Source organism: Rhodotorula paludigena, assembly GCF_050403205.1.
Source record: "Rhodotorula paludigena JCM10292 DNA, Rt_paludigena_JCM10292v1_ctg35, whole genome shotgun sequence".
NCBI classification, from domain to species: domain Eukaryota; kingdom Fungi; phylum Basidiomycota; class Microbotryomycetes; order Sporidiobolales; family Sporidiobolaceae; genus Rhodotorula; species Rhodotorula paludigena.
This window is the reverse complement of record NW_027481423.1, coordinates 170,497-192,153: the sequence shown is the minus strand read 5'-3', so window position 1 is coordinate 192,153 and position 21,657 is coordinate 170,497. Positions and strand designations below refer to the sequence as shown.

Below are 21,657 nucleotides of genomic sequence, written 5' to 3'. Positions count from 1 at the left end.
GCGCAGAGTACAACAAGGTAAAGTAGCGAGGAGCAGAGCCGACGAGCTGTGGGAGGCATGGCGAGACGGCGCAGACTCGTCGTCGGGGTCCGCAGCAAGAAGCGCGCAGGATCCTGTTGCGCAAGTCGAGCATTTCGCCAGCAGAAGATCCCGCCTGGATGCGAAGGCGAGAAACGGCTTCATCAGCTCGACGGAGAAGAGGGAGAAAAGGCTCTGCCCCGACCACACAGCCTCGTCGCTCGATCCAGGCTAGGATGGGACGCAAAAAGAACCAGAACGCCCAGGCCAACGAGCAGCACGACTCGGCGCTGCTCGCAGGTGCTGCGACGGCCGACACGGGCATGCCCAGGGTGCGCCTCGTCTCGCTCAACTCGACGGCCGCTGCTGCCGTCGCTAGGGAAACCACGAGGATCCGCACAGAGCTACAGGCATGCTGACAGGACGAGGTACGCTCTGCAGAAACGCTTCTACCGCCAGCGCGCACACGCCAACCCACTGTCGATCCACCACCTCGCCTACCCGCCCTCGCCCGCTCAGATGGACTGGAACACGCACTTCCCGACCTTCTTTGCTCCGCCACCGCAAGAGGGCGAGGGCAGCCCGAGCTTGAAGGGCAAGAAGGTTGAGTTTGCCGACGTCGGCTGCGGCTTCGGCGGTCTCTCGATTGCATTGGCGCCCCTCTTCCCCGACACCCTCATGCTCGGTGAGTGCAGTGCCCTGACGAATCTCAGGTGCTGGCGCTGACTTCACGCCTCGCAGGCCTTGAGATTCGCGTCCAGGTGACGCAGTACGTCTCGGACAAGATCCGCGCGTTGCGCCTCAACCCGGGCTCAGTCGACCCGGACAACGCCGACGACGTCGCAGAAGCTGCCGTTGCTGCCGGCGAGTCCGAGGGCGAGCCTTCAGCCAAGCGGCAAAAGGTCGACGAGACGGTCAAGGAGGAGGGCGGCAAGCTGGCGCCTGTTCGCGGCATCAGGCCCGAACTGATGCCGCCCGAGGGCTACGCTTACGGCAACGTTAGCGTCCTCCGCGCCAACGCCATGAAGTTCCTCCCCAACTTCTTCGAGAAGGGCCAGGTTCGCTTGCCTTCCTCTCTTCCTGCCCGTCGAGCCGATCCTGACGCACCGTCTCTTTCGCAGCTCTCCAAGATCTTCTTCCTCTTCCCCGACCCGCACTTCAAGCAGCGCAAGCACAAGGCGCGCATCATCTCCCCGACCCTCCTCGCTGAGTACGCCTACGTCCTCCGCCCGGGCGGTCTCCTCTACACCATCACGGACGTGCCCGACCTGCACACGTGGATGACGGGGCACCTCGCGCCGTTCCCGCTCTTCCAGCGTCTCACCGAGGAAGAGATCGACCGCCTCGGCCTCGAGAGCGGCGAGGGCGTCGTCGGACAGGAGGGCAGCGAGCTGCAGCAGATGCGCGAGCGCGCAGTTATGGAGGCGGTCAAGCGCCGGACCGAGGAGGGTAAGAAGGTTGAGCGGAACCAGGGCGGGAAGCAGTGGAGCGTGTGGCGGAGGCTGCCGGACCCGGAGTAGGAGTGGTGGATTCTGTAATCTCGTGCGCACGGCTTGCTGTCTTGTTCGCCTCGTGATCTGACTGGCTGACTAACGCCGACTCTCGTTGCAGTATTGGCTAGCGGCGCCATCGCTCACACCGAGAGCAGCCCCCGCTTGTCCTGCCATTCGTCCTCGCTTCCGCTACTGCTGCTCCATCTCCGCGCCTGCCGCCTACGGCGGTCTTTCGCTGGCCGGCGCCTCGCATGACCCAGCTGGCGTACGTCGTTGATCGCGTCGCGCGCTTCGCGGCTGAAGTGATCGTCCAGGTGGACCTTCTCGAGACCGTCGAATGGAACGTCCGACTTCTGCGGCCGTGGCGGTGCATCAACGATGCTCGCGAGCTGGACGAAGTGCCGGACCTTATCCCAGCGGAAGTACTCAAGGAGGACAAGCACGCCAGGCATTCCAACGAGGAGGTACTGCTGACTGACGAACATGTGCTCGCATTCTTCGACCACGTCCGAGGCGAACGAGGGGTCCGATGGAGGCGTGTCGATGTGCACGATGCTCGCGCCTCGGCACCAGCTCGTCCACTCGGCAACAGACACCTGGATGCACAGCACGAGGAGGCCGATCGAGCAGAGGACCGTTGCGGCGAGCGAACCCTACGTTTGACCCTAGATTTGTGAGCTTTCATGGTCTTTGTTGTGGCAGTGAGATGGCGGAACTCACGACCGCTGCCCAATTTGTCCAGGTCAAGCGCTTCATCCTGCGCTTCTGCTCCGCCTTGTCCGCCGGACTCAGCAGGTGCGCCCTTCCCCAATCCCCGGCGATTGCGTACGTGACGCTGACCGACTCGGTCAAGACGAGGAAGAATGACCTCGTGCACGCAGCGACGTAGGCAAAGCACAGGCCGACCGTCGCCCAAAGCAGCACTGTCGCCTGCAGCGTGCTTTGCTGATACGAAGTGACGTGCGTCGGAATTCCAACGCCAACGAGCGCCGCTGCAGGCTGTAAATCAGCAACGTCTGGCGTTGTTAAGTCATGCAGGCCGCACGCACCGACAAAGGCGCACACAAAAGCGTACGATGCGGCCGAAGCGGGTGCCTCGCATTCGCGATCGTACGGGTTCTTTGCGTGCGTGTGACCGTGCTCGTGCGAGTCTTCGTGCCCGTGCGTGTGTCCGTGCGACTGGCCATGCGCATGCCCCTGCTCGTGACTGTGCTCGTGCTCGTGCTCGTGTCCGTGGCCGTGCGACAGCGCCTGTTTCGCGCTCGACTCCGCTTCTTCATGTGCGTGCGAATGCCCGCTACGCCCTGCGACGCATGATCCATGTCGTTCGTCGGCGGAAGAGCTCGACTCGGAGGCAGTCAATGACGAGTTCTGATGCATATCGACGGCCGACGGCCTAGCAGCTGGCGCACAGGCTTTCGCGACGTTCTGCCTGAGCGTGCAGGTGTCGAAGGGATGCGACGCTAGTCCGAGAATGTTACTCGGACGTGAGGACCGCAGAGATTGAGACTGTCTCCTATCCGGTCTGACACCGCCTCCTCGCTCCTACCCGCGCGGTCCTGGGGATGCTATGAGATGTCCTTGACCGGCAAGGTTCCGGGATCCCGCGGACCACTCTCTCAAATGTCCAGCGCTCGTCTGGCAGTTGCCCCTTACTACCTTCGTCCGCAAGTTCGCGCAAGGTTCGGGCCATGGCACGCTCTTCCGGTCTGACAGCGAAGCAACGGGCTCGTCGTAGGGAGATCACCAAGGTCAAAATCGCCATGGGGTCCATTCGTGCAACTCTCTAGCAACACAGCGCCGGAGCTGACCCTTCCATCTCCGCAGCATCGCAGCTTTGATCATGCTCATGCAGGTCGTCGTCGGCTACACCTTCAACGTGCTTTCTCTCGTTGCCGAGTCGTACCAGTGCGTGTCTCGTCGTCTTCACAGAGTCGCCTCGTCTGACAACCGGTCAGCATGATGAACGACGTCGCAGCATTCGTCGTGCAGCTGTATGCGAAGGAGGTAGGCAGGCAAAGCGAAGTCAACGTCGCGGCTGCTGAACTGTGATCGCTGGCGCAGCTGGCCAATGTCGATCGCGAGTGGGTTGACAGTCGCTCGGCCTTCTCTTACGGCTTCGGGCGCGTCGAGTTTGTGGCCAACCTCGTTCAAGGCGCACTCCTGCTCGCCCTCTGCCTAACCCTGACGCTCGAGTCCATTCAGCGGTGAGTTGGCCAGTTAATCTCGATCCCTGCTCATGCTGAGTTGCCTCGGGGACAGGGCGTTCTCGACCGAGACCCTCCTCCTCCCTTTCGTTACGGTCATCGCTGGCGTCGTCACGCTCATCTGGAACATCGCCATGTTCTACATGTTCCGGAACAACGAGGAGGGTCACGGTTCGCACGCGCACTCGCTGTCCAAGCGGTCGACAATGTTCTTGCACCCTGCAGTCTACCGCTTGGCACTTCGGGAGGCAGGTGCATCAACACCCGCACGCCTTGCTGCACACAGGCTTTCAAAGCACACCCACAGCCAAACCAAGGAGGCTACAGGCTTGAAGCAGTTTGTTGCGCAGAACGCCATGGCCGTGCATGCCATTGGGGTGGGTCCACTCCTACGCTCGCTGTCGACGGTACTTATGGACGTCGACTCTCCTGCAACAGGATGCTCTGGGCTCCGTCGCCATCATCATTGACGGCGCCTTCAGCTGGGCTCTCGGTCCCGACCTGCATCACCCAAGGTGGCAGGGCCCCCTGGTAACCTGGAATGGTGTAGGGTTTGTCGACCCCATCTGCGCTCTCCTCGTCATCTACATCATTCTCAAGCACACGTTTCCATTAAGTACGCGTGAAGCCAACTCTCCTCCGCGTTGCTGAGCTTACGCCCGGGAATTACGCGCAGTCACCACCTCGTCCTTCGCCTTGATGCATGCTTTCGACCCACTCGCTGTCAAGGAAATCTCGGCGCGCTTCCGCGGCCATGACTGGCTTCCGCCACTCTCGTGTCCCATTGACATTATGCTCAAGGGTAGGTGCCGTGTAAGTGCTGTGAAGCGAGTCAGTGCCGAGCTCATGATGGTTCCCTTGTTGCGCAGATCTGCACATCTGGCAGCTGAGCGAAACGAGCAAGTTTGCCACAGTCAAACTTGAACTTCATTCGCGTCACGAGCCCAGCTGGCGCGACTTTGCCGCCCTTGAGCGCGCCGCAAAGGACGTACTCGGTCTGACGGTTCCACCTGCGCACTCGTGCGTTTATCGGCGCTCTGTCGTCTCTGAATGCCCCCGTGCTGACGTCAAGATGGGCCGCAGCACGGTCGAGATCCAGTTCAAGGTTGCCGAGCGATGGTCACCACAACCTGCGGCACCTCCGCCGAGTCGCGCTTTGAGTCTCTCCCGGTGGCGACTCTCGGAGGAAATGCGTAGGTCGTAAAGCTTTGAGGCTGTTTGTTGCAGAGGCACACTGATGAGATGACATTGTGCGGCTCAAAAGCCAGCGAGAGAGAAGCCTTCTCAATCGCTTCGCGCGCGGTCTTCAGCCGGATGCTTCGAAGATCATTGCTACCTTGGTCCAGGCGATGTCATGAACTCACCTTTGATTGCAGGACCGAAGGTTTCGGGAAGAGAAGCGCGAAGAAGCAGGCCCGACGGCCAAGCGGCCAAAGTGAGACTACGCTAGGCGAAGTCGAGCGAGCCATCGAAGTTTCCTGGCCTTGGCCTGCGGACTGCGTCTCGAGCAGATGGCCGACCCTGCGTTGGCGAGGAGTCGCAGCCAGGAGCAAAAGAATCTGTGCCAGCCTTCCGCGCAAACTTGGGTGGCCAAAGACGAGCGGACCGAATGCGCAGGGCGTTGGCCGGGGAGACCCGAACGGTCCTCCGAACAGCAGGAGCGGAGTGCCATCTGCCGATTTGCGCACGAAGGTCAGGGAAGCGCGCGAGGCCAGCGCGAGGCCGCCGTCGCCGGTTCGGGAAGGAAGGGCGCAAGCCTCCCCGTCTCCGACCTCTGCCTCGTGCTTGCGTTTGCCTGATCGGGCGAGCGCAGTAATGACTGGATTCGCTGTGGATGCAACGGAACCTTGCCCGCGCTGGCTCTCTGTGCCCCCGGACGTGCGGCTCGTGCTTCCTTCTCGTCCTCGCTTCTTGCGCTACACGCCCCACCTGCACAGCTGGTCCTGCGCAGGGATCAGTGCTACTGCCACTCTGCAGGCAGCGTGAGTGAGACTTCCAGGTTGCTTCGGCCACACCCACGCGCGAGTCCTCGATCATCTGCGACGTCGCATCTCCGACCGACCACCTCGCAGCGTCCACGCTCTCGTCAGAGACCCGGGAAAGCAACAGGCGGTGTCTCTTTCATCGACGAGGAGGGCATCGGTGGCATCGGGATCGCACCGCTTCATTGTCGCCCAGGTCGTCTCCCTCTTCCGCGGCAACCCCGACCCGACCTTCGTACGCCTGTCTGCGATAGAGCATGGCCCTCGTCTCGCCGGCACTCGTGCCCATCAAACAAGAAGGACTCGGTCTCGGCGGTATCCACATGCCCGCGGAACTCGGCGGTTCCTCTGGTGTGTCCCGTCGTCTCGATCTCGCCCATTCCACGCAGCGGTGCACAGCCAGAAGCTGACAAGGTTGCACGGACAGTGCAAACTTCCGTTGCGGATGAACAGCACCAGCGCCTCCCGAACCCGACGCACCTGCCGCACCTCTCTTCACGCGCCGCGCCTTCAGGACCCTCTCTTCCTCGCGCGTCGACCTCGAAAGCAGACCTCTCCGCCTCAATGCCTGTCACTTCATTGGACATCGCGGCCACAAAGCGCGCAGCGCCCGTAGCCGTGGCGCCCACCGCATCTTCGAAGAAGGGCGCCTCGCTCAAGCACCTCTCCGGCGAGGTCATCTCTTACCCGATGGTCTCGCGCGTCGATCTCGCCCCCGTCTCCTCGGGGCAGCAGCAGTCTGCCACAGTCAAGTCAGCTACGGGTCCCGCACAGCTGAGGAAGTCGCGTCCGCCGCCAATCAAGGTGACAACGACGAACCACTCGTCCTTCTTGACCCCGCTCAAGAACCGCTTTAGCAAGAGCGGGCGCGAGAAGGACGTTTCGCCAGATCGCGAAGCGGCCGATGGCGACGACGCGCGGAGCATTCACACCCGGAAAAGCAAAGTGGACCTCTTGATTGCTGAGGTGCGAACGCTGTCTCGCTAGCAAGCGATAGTCGGGCAACTGACATTCGGCTCCTCGCTCCAGAACAACGCCGCTTTCGCCGCAGCTTTTCCGGACGTCTTCTCCCAGACCTCGGCACCGCCTTCCGAGGTCGATGACACGCTTGACATCACGCTGCCGAGCAGGACGTCCGACACCTCGCAGGCCCCCGCGCACTCCGCTGCCCTCGCGTCGACCGGAATCGCGCTTGGGTCGCCTTTCCATGACCCGTCTTCGTCCGGTTCCTGCACCGAGATGTCGGCCATGCCGGCAATGCGTCCGGCACACCGCCGCGGCACGTCGGACGAGTCGCCGCAGATCGTGCAGGATGCTTTTGCACGCGTCGCCGAGCTGGAAGGTGTGCGTGCCCGCCCAACGACGATGTTCTCGGCTGCCACCATCACGCCGGGACTCGGCAGCTCGACCCGCCGTCCGTCGGCTGCAATGTCGCTGGCCGCCCGAGCGGAGCGAGCAAAGAGCGTCTCGAGCGCGACGCTTGCGGCGAAACTCGACGACGCATTCTTCGCGCCATCCGTCGGAGCCCCGTCCGCACCCGTCACTCCCGCCATGAGTCGTCGGCCGTCGCAGGCGCCCCGCGTGCTTGACACGGTCAACTCAGTCGGGATCAGCGTACGCGAAGGCTCGACCGGCTTGCGCGAAGTGGCACGGGCAGCAATGCCTGCTTCGGACGGGCTTGCGGTGAGCTTGCGGAGCTACCACCGCCCCGAGGACCTCGAGGCCTCGCTCGTCTGCCTGCCGTGCGTCGACGAAGAGGGCAGGCCGTTCACGACCTGGGAGATCCGCCTCATGCCTCGCTCTATTTCGGCGGCGCCTGCCGTCCCGCCTCTTCCTACCGCTGTCACCGCACCGCCGGCACAGAAGGAGACTACCGCTCGAGCCCGGACGCCTAGCACGTCTCACTTTCACAATTACCGCATGAGCGCGCCGCCTCTCCCTTCTGCCGGCGCGGTCGACCCGTCGGGCATGTTCCCGCCAAACGCGTCGGCCCCTTCCTCCGGCAGCCGTCGGGGCACGCAGGATTCGCTACCGCCGCGCAAGCTCTCTGCGCGCTCGGAGGGCTCCTCGTACGGCGGTTCCTTCTCGTCCGACGTGTCGATGTTCGGCATGGGCCGCAAGCATGGCAAGCTCTCGGTTTCGTCCGTCGCCACAACCGTGCCCGACAGCATCCCGCCGTTCGACCTCGAGACGATGCTCGCCAAGAATCAGCAGCTCGACAGCGACGGCCTTCCATTCGGCCTCACTGGTCGGCAGCGAACGAATCGCTCATCGTCGTATGCGCATTGCAGCGATTCGTCGCACCGCAGCCGGCAGTTCTCGATCGACGAGGAGAACATCATGGGGCGCTCCGCATCCTTCTCGGTCGGTCCGGGCGTCGCACACCAGCCCAAGTCCCCGAGTCACCATCGTTTCGGCTGCTACATCCCGCCCGTCTCGCAGTCCGGTGGCGCCGAATTCGCGCGCCTTGCGCAGCAGGCGAAGCGGGCCAGCAATGGAGCAGGTGGTGAGGCGGGCATCGTCGAGGGCGAGGAGGAGGAGATCCTGCAGACGCAGTCGACACCGTCGCCGGCGCCTCGCGTGCGCAAGCAGTCGATCGCGGCTGGCGTGCCGGACGGACATGACCTGCCGAAGCTCGAGTCCGCCGTCAAGGGCTTCCAGGCGTCGCGTGCCGGGCGACGGAAGCAGTCCGTTGCCGCTCCGCCTTCCCTCGTCATCCCGCCGCCGCCGCACGCGACCGGCACAGGCGTCTCGCCCTCATCGGGCGGCATGCACTCGTCCGCCACGCCTGTACGCACCGCCCGCGCCGACGTCTTCGGCGATTTCCGCACGCCTACCAAAGCGCAGCATGTTGCGGCCCTGCGGTCTGCGTCGACTCCGCCTCCGACTCTCCCCCTTCCCGACCTCCCCTCCGACACAGGCGCGTCAGTCGACTCGGACTCGTCCTTCGGCGCTGGAGAACCCGGCGATCTCGACGATTCGGAGGTCGACCCCGTCGAGCTGGAAGACGTCGAGAACGCTTCCATCCGGCTCGCGACTGCGCGACAGGCTCAGCGCATGGCTTCGCACTGGAGCGAGTCGGAGGAGGACGACGGCAATGAGAGCGAGTCGGCTGTGGGCCACACGAGCTGGAGCAAGGTCCCCGATGCGTCGCCGTCGGAGGAATAGACTGTTTTCCTTAATCTTCTATCCGCTCAGCAGGCTCTGAGCGCCTGTATCTGTTTCATGTAGCCCTCGCTTCCGCAACTACGCTTCTGTAGCGCTTGCATTATCCCTTGTCCAAGCTATCGTTCAGACCTCATGCACCGCTTTCGCCGTTGCATGAAATGGCCCGTCTGCGAGAAGGCGAGTTGCGATGGCTCCGCTCTACGCGGCCACAGTCGACCGGTCCCGCTCCCGCCCCGTCGCGAAGAAGAGGCGAAGACGCTCGAGCGCCATCTGGTAGGCTGGAACGAACGGCTCGATGAGCGGATCCTTAACGCGCACACGGTCGATCTTGCCGTAGTGCTGTGCGGATGACATGATTGCCTTGAACGGCGCGACCTGAAGAGATGCGAAGCATGAGCGCGGAAGAACGAGCACAAACATGGGCGGGAACGCGCACCTCCTGCTCCTCGACAAGACTCCAAGCGTCACCCTTGTTGCCCGCACGGGCGGTGCGACCGACGCGGTGCACATACTTGCGCATGTCGGCAGGAATGTCGTAGCTGATAACGTGCGAGACGTTCGGGATGTCGATACCGCGGGCGATGAGGTCGGAGCAGATGAGCCTGTGTTGCGACGAGTCAGTCGAAGGTCAGCATGGCGATGCGAATAGAAAGGAGCGCGGCACGCACATTTGCACTTCGCCCTTCTTGAAGTCGCGCAGCACAGCCTTCCGCTCCGCCGGTGCGAGTTCCGACGAGTAAGGCTTGACGACAACCTTCTTCTTTTCGTCGCTCGTCGCGCCCGCAGCCTCGAGCCGCGCCTCTTCGAAGAACTCGACGAGCTTGGCGAGGCGAGTCGCCGCCTCGACGGACTTGGTGAAGCAAAGGGCGGACGAGATCGAGAGCGTGTGCAGGAGGTGGAAGAGGTAGAGAGGCTTGTGCGATGCGGGCGAAATAATCATGTGTTCCTGCGAATTCTTGCGGTCAGCAAGCGCTGCCAGAGAAAAGCGCAGCGATTCCGACGTACCGAGAGCTCGGCCGGGAAGGTGAACTTGAGCTCGTTGTCGACACCCTCGTCCTCGGCGTGCGGGTCGAGCGCGTCCTCGACCGAGATATACACCGGGCGGTGCAGGTGCAGTGCATCGATTTTGGCGGGGTCGCGCGAGAGCGTGGCCGAGAAGAGCAGCTTCTGGCACTGTAAGGCGCGTCACACACGATCATTCATAGGTCAGCTAGCATCCTCCGATGTGTCTGAGCGAAGTGCAACGCACGGAACCCTGGCACCGTTCATCGACGTCGCTCGGGATTCTCCCGACCTTGCCTTCCGCATCCCACCAACCGGGCGCAAGTGCGTCCGCAGTTGGCAGCTTGTCGCCCTTGCTCGGCGCCTTCTTTTCGCGGCGCGAGCTGCGCAGAGGAGCGTTGAGATCGTTCTCGACCAGAGCGGCGGCGGAGAAGGACGGCTTGAGTGCGGAGAGGACTGTCGGGAGCCAATCGTGGAAGGATTGGGTGAGGAGACGGTCGGCCTCATCGACGACCTGTTGTAGCGGGCAGATTAGCCGAGAACTAGCTGGAGAAAACACGTTCCACGCACGAGGAAACGAAGATGCTGCAGCGAGAAGCCCTTGGTCGCCTTGAGGTGGTCGATCAGGCGACCGGGTGTCGCGATGAGGATGTCGACCTGGCTTGCGCCCCCTTGCAGGTCCCTGTGCGTAGCGAGACGGTGAGTACACGGGGATCAGGGGTGCAGGAAGGAAGCGCCTTACGCCGGCACATCGTCGCCAACGAGCACGCTCTGCTCATGCGCGAAGGAGTGCTGACCGGTCGCGACGCCGATCTGTTGTCCAATTCGTCAGAAAATGTGCTTCAGCCCTCTTAAACGAGGAAACGGACCTTGAGTCCCGTTCCTCTGGCGTATGACTCGAACGTCTCCCGGACTTGCCCGACGAGGTCGCGAGTCGGCAGAAGCACGAGTGCACGAAGGCGAGTAACAATGCGCCGTTGAAGTGTCTGTCATGGCGAAGTACATTCAGCTTACATGGTCTAATCGGGCGAAGAGACCGCCGAGCAGAGCAGCGAACTCACCTCAACGATCGGAACGACGTAGCTGAGCGTCTTACCGCTGCCGGTGGGAGCGGAGACGCAGACATCACGCGGCGGTTTGAAAGGCGAATAGAGGGCAGGCGGGCTGGACGAAGGCGGGAGAAGGAGCGGAAGGACGGCGGTTTGGACTGGCGCGAAGGTATGGCGTTAGTTCCGTCGAGATGACTCGCAAGCTCGAGAAGGCGCAGACGCACCGGCAAACCATTCCTCGATGCCCATGTCATTCCTGAGCCTCTTCCGCCCCTTCTCGCCGACGCCCGTTCCGTCGACACCGATCTCCTCGCTGATGGGGATCTTGCGCAGCGGGTCGACGACCTGCTTGTCGCGCACCTGCTCGTGCACGTTCAGCGCCGAAAGGACCTTGGCGGACGGAGGAGCGGGACGGGTCGCGCCGGGCAGGCGGAGCAGTGCGGCAGGAGGAGAGGCGGGCGTCGTAGCGGCATCCTCGCCGCTCGCATCGGCAGCGGGCGCATCTGCTGATGCGTCGCCGTCTGCTAGCGGTGAAGGAGCGGTGGGGATGAGAGTCGAAGGCTCGCCGTCCGCTGCTGCCATGTCGGTGTCCTCCGCGGCAGTCGCGACAGGCGCCGCCTCGGGGTTACGCCTTTGAGCCTTTTTCAGCGCCTTGAGCGCCTTGCGAGCAGCAATCTCCTCGCGCTTCTTCTGCTCCTCGAGCTCCTCCTCAGTCGGCTCCTTCTCCTCCGCCTTCTCCTCGACCGGCTCAGGCTCGACGAGCGTCGTCTCGCGCGCGCGCGGCTTGGTCGTCTCGACGACGCGGCGCTTAGGCGGCGGCGCGACGCCGCCCTCGGCCTTGATGCGCTTCAGCTCGGCCTTCTTGGCGAGCCGGGCCTCGCGGCGTGCGGCCTTCTTCGCAGCGATGTCGGCGAGCTTGGCTGCGCGCTCGGCCTCTGTCAGGTCTGGCCTCTTGTCGGCACCGACCGAAGGCTTCGACGTGGTCGGGGCAGCGGCCGCCGGCGCGTCGTCCTCGTCGCCGCTCTCGCTGCCGTCCTCGCTGCCAGATTCGTCGTCCTCGTCGTCGTCATCCTCGCGCGGGCGCTTTGTCCCCGCGGCGGCGACGCCGTCGGCGTCGGCGTTCTTGCGCTTGGGCATGGCGGCCTTCTTGGCTTTGCGCGTCTGCTTCTTGCGCTTGAGGTACCGCTTGCGCGCCGTCGTCATGCTCTGCGCGTTCTTGCTCTTCTTGGCCTCAGCGGCCGCGGCCGCCGTGTCCTCTGCCGCACCTGCTGCGGCCGGCGCAGCGTGTGGCGGCGCATCGTAGCCGCCGTATTGCTGCTGCTGCTGCTCGTACGGCGCGCTCTCCGCGCCGCCGCCGTCCCGAGCAGCAAGCATCGCCTGGCGCTTTTCGCGCTTGATGCGCTTCTCACGCTCCGCCGGGCTCTCGCCCTCGGCCGGCCGCCACCCGTCGTACTCCTCCTTTTCGCTCCTCCGCGCAGCCGGCGTAGCTGCAGGACCCGCAGCGGGCGCCGACCCGCCAGCCGTCGCGGCGAGGTGCGCGGCGCGCTTCTCGCGCTTGAGCCGCTTTTCGCGCTCGGCCGGACTCTCGCCCTCGGCGGGCTTCCACCCGCCATAGTCCTCGGTCGCGCTCCTCGACGGCGCGGGGGCGGTCGAGGTCGAGGGGGTCGGGCCGGACGACGCTGCCCCGAGTGCGGCGGCGCGCTTCTCCCGCTTAAGCCGCTTTTCTCGCTCAGCGGGAGACTCCCCTGCGGCGGGGGTCCAGCCGCCGTAGTCTTCTTCGGCAGAACGCTTCATCGAGAGAGGCGGGGAGAGGTCGAGGTACGGCGGGGCAGCGGTTGGTGAGGCGGTGAGGGGCGCGAAAGGCTGTGCTAGCTGCTATAGTACTGTACTGGCGGCAGCGCGCGCTCTAGGTGGCTGCAAGGCGAGCGCGGATGTGCCGAAGGCGATCGAGGGAGATGAAGCCGGGTGTAGACGGTAACAGCTCGTTGTGCCCGCCTGGTTCGTGTAGAGCTCTGTGCAGCTAGTCTGTGCACTGCAAGCTTGTCTGCGCAACTCCTGAGCGGAGATAGCGGCGAGCGGCGAGGGGTCGAGCGGGGACTTGGGCGCGGGCGAGCTCAGGCGCGGCTCCGTCGCGCTCTCGACCGGCGAACCCAACTCCGCTGCGACGGTGCGGCCGACAGCATTCACAGCACGCTACAGATGTCACAGACACGCGGAGTACCTCACTACATCGACACGAGCTCGTACTGCTCGCCGCGTCCTCTCCTTCCGCGTTCGCTCACGCTCGCCTCGTCGTCCTCGGACTCGTCCGTGTCTGCACAGGCGTCTGCAACGAGGTTTTCGATCTCGCGCGTCACGAGCGGAGAGTAGCGCGTGTGGTGCATCAGGCCTGTGGGAGCGGCGTGTCAGCAGTAGCGCTCCTGTGTTTCGACAATCTCCGATTAGGCAGGCGCAGCCAGTGTTGTTATGGCACGCCCTGCCGACGGGACGAAGAAATATCGTGACAGGAGTATGTGGAACGCACTCGCAAGCGAACCCCACCCCCTCTCCTCCTTGCACAACCTCAGCCGGACGTTCTCGCTCTCGAGCCCCGTGCCGACGAGCAGGTTGCGCAGGAGCGTCGCCTGCGAGAAGGGCACGAGCGGGTCACGCCCGCCGTGCAGGACCAGGAACGAAGAGGGGAGGAGCGAGGAGGGTGAGTTCGAAGCGGTGGATGGGGAGGAGGTAAGAAGCGGAGAGGCGGCGTAGAGGAGGTGCGAAGGGCTGCGAGCGGAGGCGTTCGGAAATGCAGACGTCAGTCGACGACAAGCTGTTGAGCGCTGGAGCAGCGCAGGGTCTCAGCAACACACCAGGCCTGGAGGATGTCGCGTGTCGGCGATTCGCACACACGCGAGAGGGACGAGACTGCGAGTGTGAGCCAAAGCCATCTGTTAGCGTCTCATAGCCGGAGCCTGTCCAGAAAACGGGCACCCGGCACGTCCCAGGCCAGAGCAGGGCGATGCCGGGCCTGCCGGTACGCGGAAGCAATCGGCTCGACTCACCCTTCTCCATCCCCCAATCCGCCTCCCACCTGATCTGCCTCACGACGTCGTACACGCCTCCAACAACGACCACCGCCCTGACAGCAAGGCGCCTCTCGCGCGCCTTCTTGCCCCTCCCAATCGTGCACCGCGCGAGGCTCTCGCCCCGCGCTTCGGGCTCGTCCGACGCGGGCTTCAACGCCGGGACGTGCGCGGGCGAGGGCGCGTGCAGCGGAGTCGCGAGGACGGACGAGAGCGTCCAGAGCGGACAGGCGCGCACACCGAGCGGGAGGCTGGCGCCCTCCCTTGCGCGAGCGCCCTCGCCCTCGTCGTCTGGACCCTCCACCGCCTTCTGCCTCAACTTCTCGTCGCCCGCTGCCCGCTTTAGCTCTGTTGCCGCCTCCCGCGCGCCCGCCCGGCTCGCGCGCAGCAGCGCCTCGATGTCGTCCGCGTCGGACGACGGCGCCGAGTCGGAGTAAGTCGCGGGGAGCTGCTCGTGCAGGTGCTGGTACGCGGGCGAGTGGGGGTGCGCGGCGTGCCGCGCTGCAGAGGTGGAGCTGCTGTGCAACCGCGGGTTTGCGGCGGAGGAGGAAGAAACAGTCGAGACGATGGCGGGCGGGCTGCAAAGGGACGAGGAGCTCCATGAGCATCGTTCTACGGCTGCGGAATGCAACAGGTCCGGTGATCTCTCGACCGTGAAGGTCGCTCTCGAATAGGAGGACTTCGGTGTAACGCACCGTGTGTCGCCCTGCTGCTTGCGCGGCGTGCCCGTCCCGCTGCTCGCGCCGCCCTCGGGATCGACGCTCAGGCGCTCCTCCTTCTTCCTGCGCGCCTTGTCGCGCACCTGCTGCTTCATGTGGTACGTCTCACGGGCTGCGACGACGGCAGACTGGATGAGCGTGAGCTGCGCGAGGAGGTAGTCGCGAGGTCAGCTTCGGCTCGCGAGCGGGACAAGTCAAGCCAAAGGCACGAATTCGTGCCAGCGCACCGAGGCAACATGCGCACCGGCGCCGTTTCCCATGAGGACGACCTTTTCGGCGTCGCCGCCGTACCGCTCGACGTTTTGGGCGATCCACTTCAAGCACTCCCTCGTCTCGGCGACCATGCGCTCGATTGCCTTGCCCTCCTGCGTGCGAGGGTCGGACGGGTCGAACGGGGTCAAAACGGGGACGACGACGCAGTAGCCGAGCTGACGCAGCCTCAGGGCGATCGTCGGGCCCGGGAACGACTTGAGCCCCGCGAGGCGGTACGACGGCGCGGCGAGGAGGAGGACGACGGGGCGGAGGACGCCCCACTCGTCTGCGGCGGGAGTCGTGCGCGCGGCGAGGTAGACGTCGAGGCGGTTTGCGTCGGGGTAGTGCGGCGCGGCGGGCTCGAGGTAGACGAGGTTCTCGCGGACGATGTGGGCCGAGTCGCGCCCGCCGAGGAGGAGGACGCGCTTGGTGAGGCTGTCGAGGACGAGCGAGAGGATGGACGCGCTCCAGAGATCGTACAGGACGAGGAGGGCGTGGTGCACGAGGTGGAATGCGCGGAGGGGCTCGGAGAGGAGCGGCGGGAACGAGGGCAGGACGGGCGCGCGGCTGCGCGTGTAGGGCTGGGCGAAGGCGAGGTACAGTGTGGTCGGAAGGAGCACGACTGCGTGCGTGTGCGAAACAGTGCGGGTCAGTCGAGCGGTTGCACGTGAAAGTGGGGGTGGGGAGGAGGAGCGCGCACGGATGGCCACGGTGTCGCTGAAGAGGCTGGGCAGGCTGACGAGGCCGAAAAAGGGGACCTGCACGCTCTACCAGCGTCAGCATCCGCGCTCACGGCATGTCGAGAGCGAGGGACGAGAGCCAACGCACCAGACTCGCGAGCGCAAGCAGGGGCCACGCGAGGACGGCTGCGACGGTGAGTGGGACGACGCAGAGCAGCGCAGGCACTCTCAGCGGCGACGTGCGCATCTCTGCGGCGCTCACTCTGCGGGCGAGCGTACTTGGAATCCCGACTTCGCGGAGGCGAGGGGTCGTCCCAGCGACGCTTCGGGGGAGGCGCCCTCCCGCAGAGCGCTGTCGCGAGCAGACGCTTCTCCAGCAGCCAAGACGTGCTCCGGCCAGATCCTCTCATGCCAGCGCAAGTCGAAAGCAAGAGACACGGCAAGCAGCAGATGCAATAAAACCAGGACTCGCTTGCACGCTCCTGCCCATGTCAATCAGCGAACGAGTCTACTCCTCGATCGGCTTGACCTTGAACATGTTGGTCGTCACAGGCGTCTCGACAGCGCCCTCTCCATGCGGGCGCTTGACGGCAAACATCTTGGTCTGCGGGCAACACATTCCCCCACTCTCGTCAGCCACGGGTCCTGTCCAGCCCTTTCGCAAAGGGAAGAGGGAGCGAGAGAGAGGATAACGCACCCGCACGGGAATGTCGTACCCGCGGTCGCCCTCGCTCTTGAGCACCGTCTCGACCGGCTCGTCGGGCGCGATCTCCGGGAGACGAGGCGCCGGCGCGGCCTTGGCGGCCTTCTTCTTCTGCGCCGCGGCCGCGTCCTTGTCCTTTGCGGGCGTCTTCTTGTCCTTGCCCTTGCCCTTGCCCTCCTTTGCCGGCGCAGCAGCAGCGGCGGGGACCTGGTGCTTGAGCGCGATGCTCGACGCCTTGCCGTCGGGGATGAGGATCAGCTCGACGCGCTTTTCCGGCGCCGAGGCGTCGAAGGCGCGGTCGACGATGTAGAAGCCCTTGCGCTCAAACTGGATGATCGAGCCAGCCGAGAGGGACTGGACATTGACGTCGGCGACGGCGTCGGTGCTGTGAGCGAGCGTGAGAGGATGAGTCAGCCACGTTGACCTAGGTTGGCGCTCCGGAGAGAGCGCGAGAAGCACGAGAGGAGCCGCACCGGAACTCGGTCTTGGGCGTGAGCAAGTCCTCGACCTTGTCGTCCTCCTCGAGCTTCTTCTTCGTGATGAGGTAGTCGTAGTCGAGCAGCGTGACCGGGGTCAAGTCGCTGCTGCTCGCCGACGCCTTGGGGCTCGCGAGCCACGTCACCTTCTTCTTGGTCTTCTTAAAGTCGCCCGCGAGGTGCAGCTCGACCTCGAGCGACTCGACGGGCGCGTCCGGCGAGGCGCCGCGCACGATCTTGCGCACGATCGCGTTGCCCCAGTCCATGAGCGTGAGCTGTGCGCGGGAACTCATCCTCATCAGCATCCTCGCGTCGCCAGACTCTGGCGCGCTCGCGCAGAGGATAAGGGAAAGAGGCAGCGCGCACCTCCTCGTCCTGCGCAAACGTCTTTGCGTCGGCCTGCTCGACAAAGATCGTGTCGGCGTAGTAGGTCGTCTTGGTCCCGACGTCGGCGTTCTTCTTGTGCTTGGGCACCTCCTTCGACTCGACCTGCCCCGCCGCGGGCTTGCCCTCGCCCGAGACAATCTTGACGGGGACGCTGCGCGTGCGGAAATCGTGGTATGTGAGCTCGTGCCTGACCGACCTCTGGTACGCAGCCAGGCGAAGCGCGAGCTGCGGTCTCGCCCCCGCGGTGGTGCGAGCAAAGGAAGGTCCGATCTCGAGAGAGAGAGAGACGCACAGGTTCTGGCTCTCGAGCGCGACATGGCGCGGTGCGACGGGGTCGATGACCTTCTTGTTGAGGTTCCAGATGACGTCCCACTCGAGGTTGAGGAACGCCTGCGACGGGCCCTGCAGGAGCATGAACTGCGTGATGGCCTCGACCGTCATGCCGCGGCGACGGATGCCTGGCGCGTACACGACGAGTGAGTCAGTCGGCGGATCCCTCAACAGTAACGTTCGAGCCCGAGAGCGGATTCCCGGGCAGAGGGAACAGAACGACGCACCGCGGACGGTCGGGAAGCGCGGGTCGTCCCAGCCGCTGACGTGGCCCTCCTCGACGAACCACTTGAGCTTGCGCTTGCTGAGGAGGGTGTAGACAAAGGCGAGGCGGCCAAAGTCCCACACGTCGACCTTGCGGAGCGAGAGGGCGTCGAGCATCCACTGGTACTGCGGGTTGCGGTCGCGGTACTCGTTGGTGCGCAGCGCGTGCGTGACGCCCTCGAGCGAGTCGACGACGGGGCACGCAAAGTCGTACGTCGGGTAGATCTTCCATTTCGCGCCCGTGCGGTGGTGCGGCAGGTCGTTGACGCGGTAGATGACCGGGTCGCGCAGCGCCTTGTTCGGGTCGTCGACCGACATCTTGGCGCGGATGCACCACCGCTTGCCCTCGGCCGAGCCCGTCGCCATCTCGGCGAACCGCGCGAGCGACTCGTCGACGGGGAGCTCGCGGCGCGCGGACGCGACACCGTTCATGCGCTGGTCGCGCATCTGCGGAGTGAGGGCGAGTCAGCGAACCGCCGCCTGCAAACATCGGCCGTTGACAGAGCTCCGAATCTGTGACTGAGCGAAAGAGAGAGGAGCGGAAACGCGACGCACGACCTCCTGCTCGGTGTCGTCGGCGTAGGCCTTTCCGAGCTTGATCATCTGGACGGCGTACTGCTGGAGCTGGTCAAAGTAGTCGCTCGTGTAGCTCGTCGCGTCGGCCTTGATCCCGAGGAGCGCAAGGTCCTCGACGATGCTCTGCTCAAACTCGGCCTTTTCCTTGCTCGGGTTGGTGTCGTCGAACCGCACGAGGAACTTGCCGTCGTACATGCGCGCAAAGTACTGGTTCAGGATCGCGGCCTTGGCGTGCCCGATGTGCAGGTAGCCCGACGGCTCGGGCGGGAGGCGCGTCACGACCTGGCCGCGCACGGCGCCGGGGAGGCCCAGCTCGAACGTCGCGTTGGCCTTGCCCGCCGCGGCGGCGTCGTCGTCCTTGCCGGCGGCGGCGGCGGCACCCTTGGCCTTCTTGTCGCCGGACGCGGCTGCGCCGGCGGGCTTGAGCTTTGCCTGGGCGGGGACGTCGACGAGGGCCTTTGCGACGGGGGCGAGCTGGGCGAGGTGGGCGAACCAGCGCTGGGTGTGCGGGGCCTTGGGGAGGAGGCCGAGGGCGATGACGTTGGTCTTGAGGGCCGAGAAGAGGGCATAGTCGGCGATGGTCGGGTGCGTGCGCGAGGCGAGGAAGGTGCGGAGCGTGAGGCGCTGCTCGAGCGCCGAGAGGAACGCGGTCGCGGTGGGGAAGTCGGGCGGGAAGGGCGGCGCGAGGAGGAGGAGCGAGAGGATCTGTCGAGTGGAAAGCATTCGCGGGTGAGTTTGGTCCCGCACACAGGTTCGTAGCAGGGCAGTCGCAGCGACGACGACGAGGTCGACCTCTTCTGCAAGTCGGTGGGGAGACTGGACGCACGTCGGTCGACTCCTTGTGGTCCTTTCCGAGGGCGCCCTGTGCAGCAAAGGCGTCGCCGAGGGCCTTGAAGCAGGCGGTGGTCCCGTAGACGGACGAGCTGCGATCGAGCGGTGAGCGTCCTCGCGCGGCTCGGTTGGCGCGGGAGAAAGTCTCGTTGCGGGGTAAGCAGGAGGGTCGAGTGGACAGGCTGGACGCACCCGTTGATGTCGAGCTGGCAGTTTGCGGCGGGAGCGTCGGGCGGGAGCTGGAGCGAGTGGACCCACTCGAGCGAGAGGGCGGCGGGCGGGAGCGAGTAGGCAAAGGCGACGAGGCCGAGGGGCTGGGGCTGGCTCTTTGCCTGCACGCGCAGGACGGGGACGGCGCTCATCGCGGGCGGTGCACTCGGGAGGACGAGAGCGAGCGAGCGAGGCTGTACTGGACTGCATTTCTACTCTGTAAAGTCGCATATTCCACTCGGCACACTCTACTCTGGCCACACACTCTCCTCTGCACCGTACTGCCACCCCCCCGTAGCCTTCCCCCCCGCTCCCATGCAGAGCCGCACGCAGCTCCTGACACCCTCTGCGCTCCGCCTCGACTCGCGCCTGCCCCTCGAGCTGCGCGACCTCTCGCTCTCGATCCTCCCCGCCCCGCCCTCGCCCTCTGCCGCGTCCCCCTCGAGCAGCAGCGCCCTCCCGCCCGCAGGCGCAGACGGCTACGCCCTCGCCTCGCACGGCCTCACCTCCGTCTCGTCCTCCGTCTTTGGGCCCCGCGAGCCCGCCCGCTCCGGCGCGTGGAGCGGCACAGGAGCAGCAGCGCAGGGCGGCCCGGCGACGGCGGGCGGAGCGCAGAAGGGCGACAGGGGCACGGTCAACGTCGAGGTCGGCGTCGCGGCGTGGAGTGAGCGCGTCGGGCAGGGGCAGGCGAGCGAGGGAGGCGTGCGCAGGGGCGGAAAGGACAGGTCAGTCTCCGGAGTCTTGCCGGCTGCGGCGCGGACGAGGCGACAGAGGGGCGAAGGGCGAGGAGCGCTTCCGCGTGATTCTCCCTCAGGGCGCCGTTCGCTTGCCAGGGTCGCTCGAGAGCGCGCTCTGACGACGCTCACTGACGCCCCTTCGCACCCACGCAACAGGCGGACGATCGAGCTTGCAGCGGCGGTCAAGAACACGTTCGAGCCCGTCCTCCTCCTGCACCTCTACCCGCGAAGCGCCATCGACATCTACCTCCAGATCCTCGAGAACGACGGATGTGCGTCGCACATGCACCTCTTGACAGGTTTTGAGGCGCGAGACGAGGGAGAGAGAGGTGGTTGCGCTGCGCGCGACCTTCTCATCTCACGGCGTCTCGCCTGGGATGCAAGCACTGACCGCGTGAAACACCCCCGCAGCCGTCCTGCAAGCCGCGATCAACGCGACCTCCCTCGCTCTGATTTCGGCGGGCCTCCCCCTGTGCGACTACGTCTGCTCCCTCTCTCTCGCCTCGTACCCCTCTCTCCCTCCTCTCGGCCCGCCCCAAATCCCGCCCTTTGCGCTCTCGACGCCCTCTGCCGCCTTATCGAACGACGCCGCCGCACCGACCGGGAGCGGGTCGACGACGCTGCTCGACCTCGTGCACGCCGAGGAGCAAGGGCTGCCGAACCTCACGGTCGCGGTCCTGCCGCGCAGCGGGCGCGTCACGCTCGTCAACCTCGAGACGAGGGTCGGGGTCGGCAGGTTCGAGGAGATGCTGAGGTGGGGCGTCGAGGGCGCAAAGGTCGTGCAGCAGGCGATGGAGGAGGTGCGTTCACGGCTTTGCTTCTCATCTCGCGGGTGCTCCTTTGGCGGTGCGGGCCGTCTGCTGGACGTCGCTCGCTTGCGAGGGACTCTCTCGGGCCTTTGAGGGTGGCCTAGAGGGTGGTCAGCGTATGGAGAAGGAACGAACGCTGCGTCAAGGGGCTGGCGACTGATCCCCTTTTCGCACCATCGACTGACCCGCTTTCCCTCTTTCTCTCTTCCCCCCTCCCTCCCTCTATCCCGTCCACTGTGCGCTCTCGCCCACGCACATGCACCCCGCCTACCCAATGCACGCATTCAGGCGGTGCGCACCTGGGCTGCGTCGCTCGCGGCGCCGCAGCAGCAGCTCGGCGCGCTGTTCCCCGGTCTGCTAGGGTCCGGCGCAGGAGGAGCAGGAGGAGGAGGCGGCGGAGACGAGGACGACGAGATGGACCTGTAAGGAGGAGCCGCGTGCAAGGGGATGATGCCAGGAGATGCGCGTGTCGACGCGTCGAGGGTTGAGAGCCGAGCAAGCAGGGGCAGCTCGGCGGGCGTCGAGAGCTCTCGTGCGTTGTGTGCGGGAATGCGCCGATAACGAGAGTCGCAAGAGCTGTACGCTGCTCCTGTCCTGTCCCCACGAGCAGGTACGCTGTGCGCGGCTGTCTGTCGCGCCTGAATCTGTCGCGCGCGGTCCGTCGCGGATCGCCCAACCTCTTGCTCTCGTCCTGCCTGCGCC

General features: G+C 65.2%; 8 protein-coding genes across 8 annotated transcripts; 4 read left to right on the top strand and 4 right to left on the bottom strand.

Moving 5' to 3' along the window:
* Window positions 1–254: 254 nt before the first annotated feature.
* TRM8 (tRNA (guanine46-N7)-methyltransferase) lies at window positions 255–1,538 on the top strand (the record flags this gene model as incomplete). The annotated part of the gene is made up of 4 exons (XM_076650433.1): window positions 255–350; window positions 460–703; window positions 760–1,076; window positions 1,140–1,538. 4 exons carry the CDS (start codon window positions 255–257, stop codon window positions 1,536–1,538), a joined length of 1,056 nt encoding a protein of 351 aa, XP_076504076.1.
* Window positions 1,539–1,700: 162 nt separating this feature from the next.
* On the bottom strand, window positions 1,701–2,891 carry JCM10292_003000 (uncharacterized protein; the record flags this gene model as incomplete). The annotated part of the gene is made up of 4 exons (XM_076650432.1): window positions 1,701–1,730; window positions 1,781–2,164; window positions 2,232–2,503; window positions 2,561–2,891. The coding sequence occupies 4 exons, from the start codon at window positions 2,889–2,891 to the stop codon at window positions 1,701–1,703; spliced, it is 1,017 nt and encodes a 338-aa protein (XP_076504075.1).
* Window positions 2,892–3,202: 311 nt separating this feature from the next.
* Window positions 3,203–4,922, top strand: JCM10292_002999 (uncharacterized protein; the record flags this gene model as incomplete). Its single annotated transcript, XM_076650431.1, has 10 exons — window positions 3,203–3,279; window positions 3,339–3,419; window positions 3,470–3,518; window positions 3,576–3,718; window positions 3,774–3,926; window positions 4,026–4,095; window positions 4,157–4,334; window positions 4,395–4,520; window positions 4,588–4,738; window positions 4,802–4,922. The coding sequence occupies 10 exons, from the start codon at window positions 3,203–3,205 to the stop codon at window positions 4,920–4,922; spliced, it is 1,149 nt and encodes a 382-aa protein (XP_076504074.1).
* Window positions 4,923–5,957: 1,035 nt separating this feature from the next.
* Window positions 5,958–8,868, top strand: JCM10292_002998 (uncharacterized protein; the record flags this gene model as incomplete). The annotated part of the gene is made up of 3 exons (XM_076650430.1): window positions 5,958–6,051; window positions 6,128–6,666; window positions 6,730–8,868. The coding sequence occupies 3 exons, from the start codon at window positions 5,958–5,960 to the stop codon at window positions 8,866–8,868; spliced, it is 2,772 nt and encodes a 923-aa protein (XP_076504073.1).
* A 198-nt stretch (window positions 8,869–9,066) lies between these two features.
* On the bottom strand, window positions 9,067–12,713 carry JCM10292_002997 (uncharacterized protein; the record flags this gene model as incomplete). The annotated part of the gene is made up of 10 exons (XM_076650429.1): window positions 9,067–9,243; window positions 9,305–9,470; window positions 9,537–9,814; window positions 9,874–10,041; window positions 10,118–10,384; window positions 10,441–10,552; window positions 10,613–10,683; window positions 10,740–10,856; window positions 10,932–11,077; window positions 11,144–12,713. 10 exons carry the CDS (start codon window positions 12,711–12,713, stop codon window positions 9,067–9,069), a joined length of 3,072 nt encoding a protein of 1,023 aa, XP_076504072.1.
* A 431-nt stretch (window positions 12,714–13,144) lies between these two features.
* Window positions 13,145–15,879, bottom strand: JCM10292_002996 (uncharacterized protein; the record flags this gene model as incomplete). Its single annotated transcript, XM_076650428.1, has 8 exons — window positions 13,145–13,308; window positions 13,444–13,682; window positions 13,769–13,823; window positions 13,961–14,559; window positions 14,677–14,843; window positions 14,928–15,574; window positions 15,653–15,719; window positions 15,781–15,879. The coding sequence occupies 8 exons, from the start codon at window positions 15,877–15,879 to the stop codon at window positions 13,145–13,147; spliced, it is 2,037 nt and encodes a 678-aa protein (XP_076504071.1).
* A 261-nt stretch (window positions 15,880–16,140) lies between these two features.
* On the bottom strand, window positions 16,141–19,561 carry GUS1 (glutamate--tRNA ligase GUS1; the record flags this gene model as incomplete). The annotated part of the gene is made up of 9 exons (XM_076650427.1): window positions 16,141–16,236; window positions 16,330–16,720; window positions 16,809–17,086; window positions 17,178–17,349; window positions 17,491–17,656; window positions 17,756–18,239; window positions 18,348–19,073; window positions 19,195–19,291; window positions 19,392–19,561. The coding sequence occupies 9 exons, from the start codon at window positions 19,559–19,561 to the stop codon at window positions 16,141–16,143; spliced, it is 2,580 nt and encodes an 859-aa protein (XP_076504070.1).
* A 163-nt stretch (window positions 19,562–19,724) lies between these two features.
* JCM10292_002994 (uncharacterized protein) lies at window positions 19,725–21,381 on the top strand (the record flags this gene model as incomplete). The annotated part of the gene is made up of 4 exons (XM_076650426.1): window positions 19,725–20,134; window positions 20,303–20,418; window positions 20,558–20,946; window positions 21,244–21,381. The coding sequence occupies 4 exons, from the start codon at window positions 19,725–19,727 to the stop codon at window positions 21,379–21,381; spliced, it is 1,053 nt and encodes a 350-aa protein (XP_076504069.1).
* Window positions 21,382–21,657: the final 276 nt, after the last annotated feature.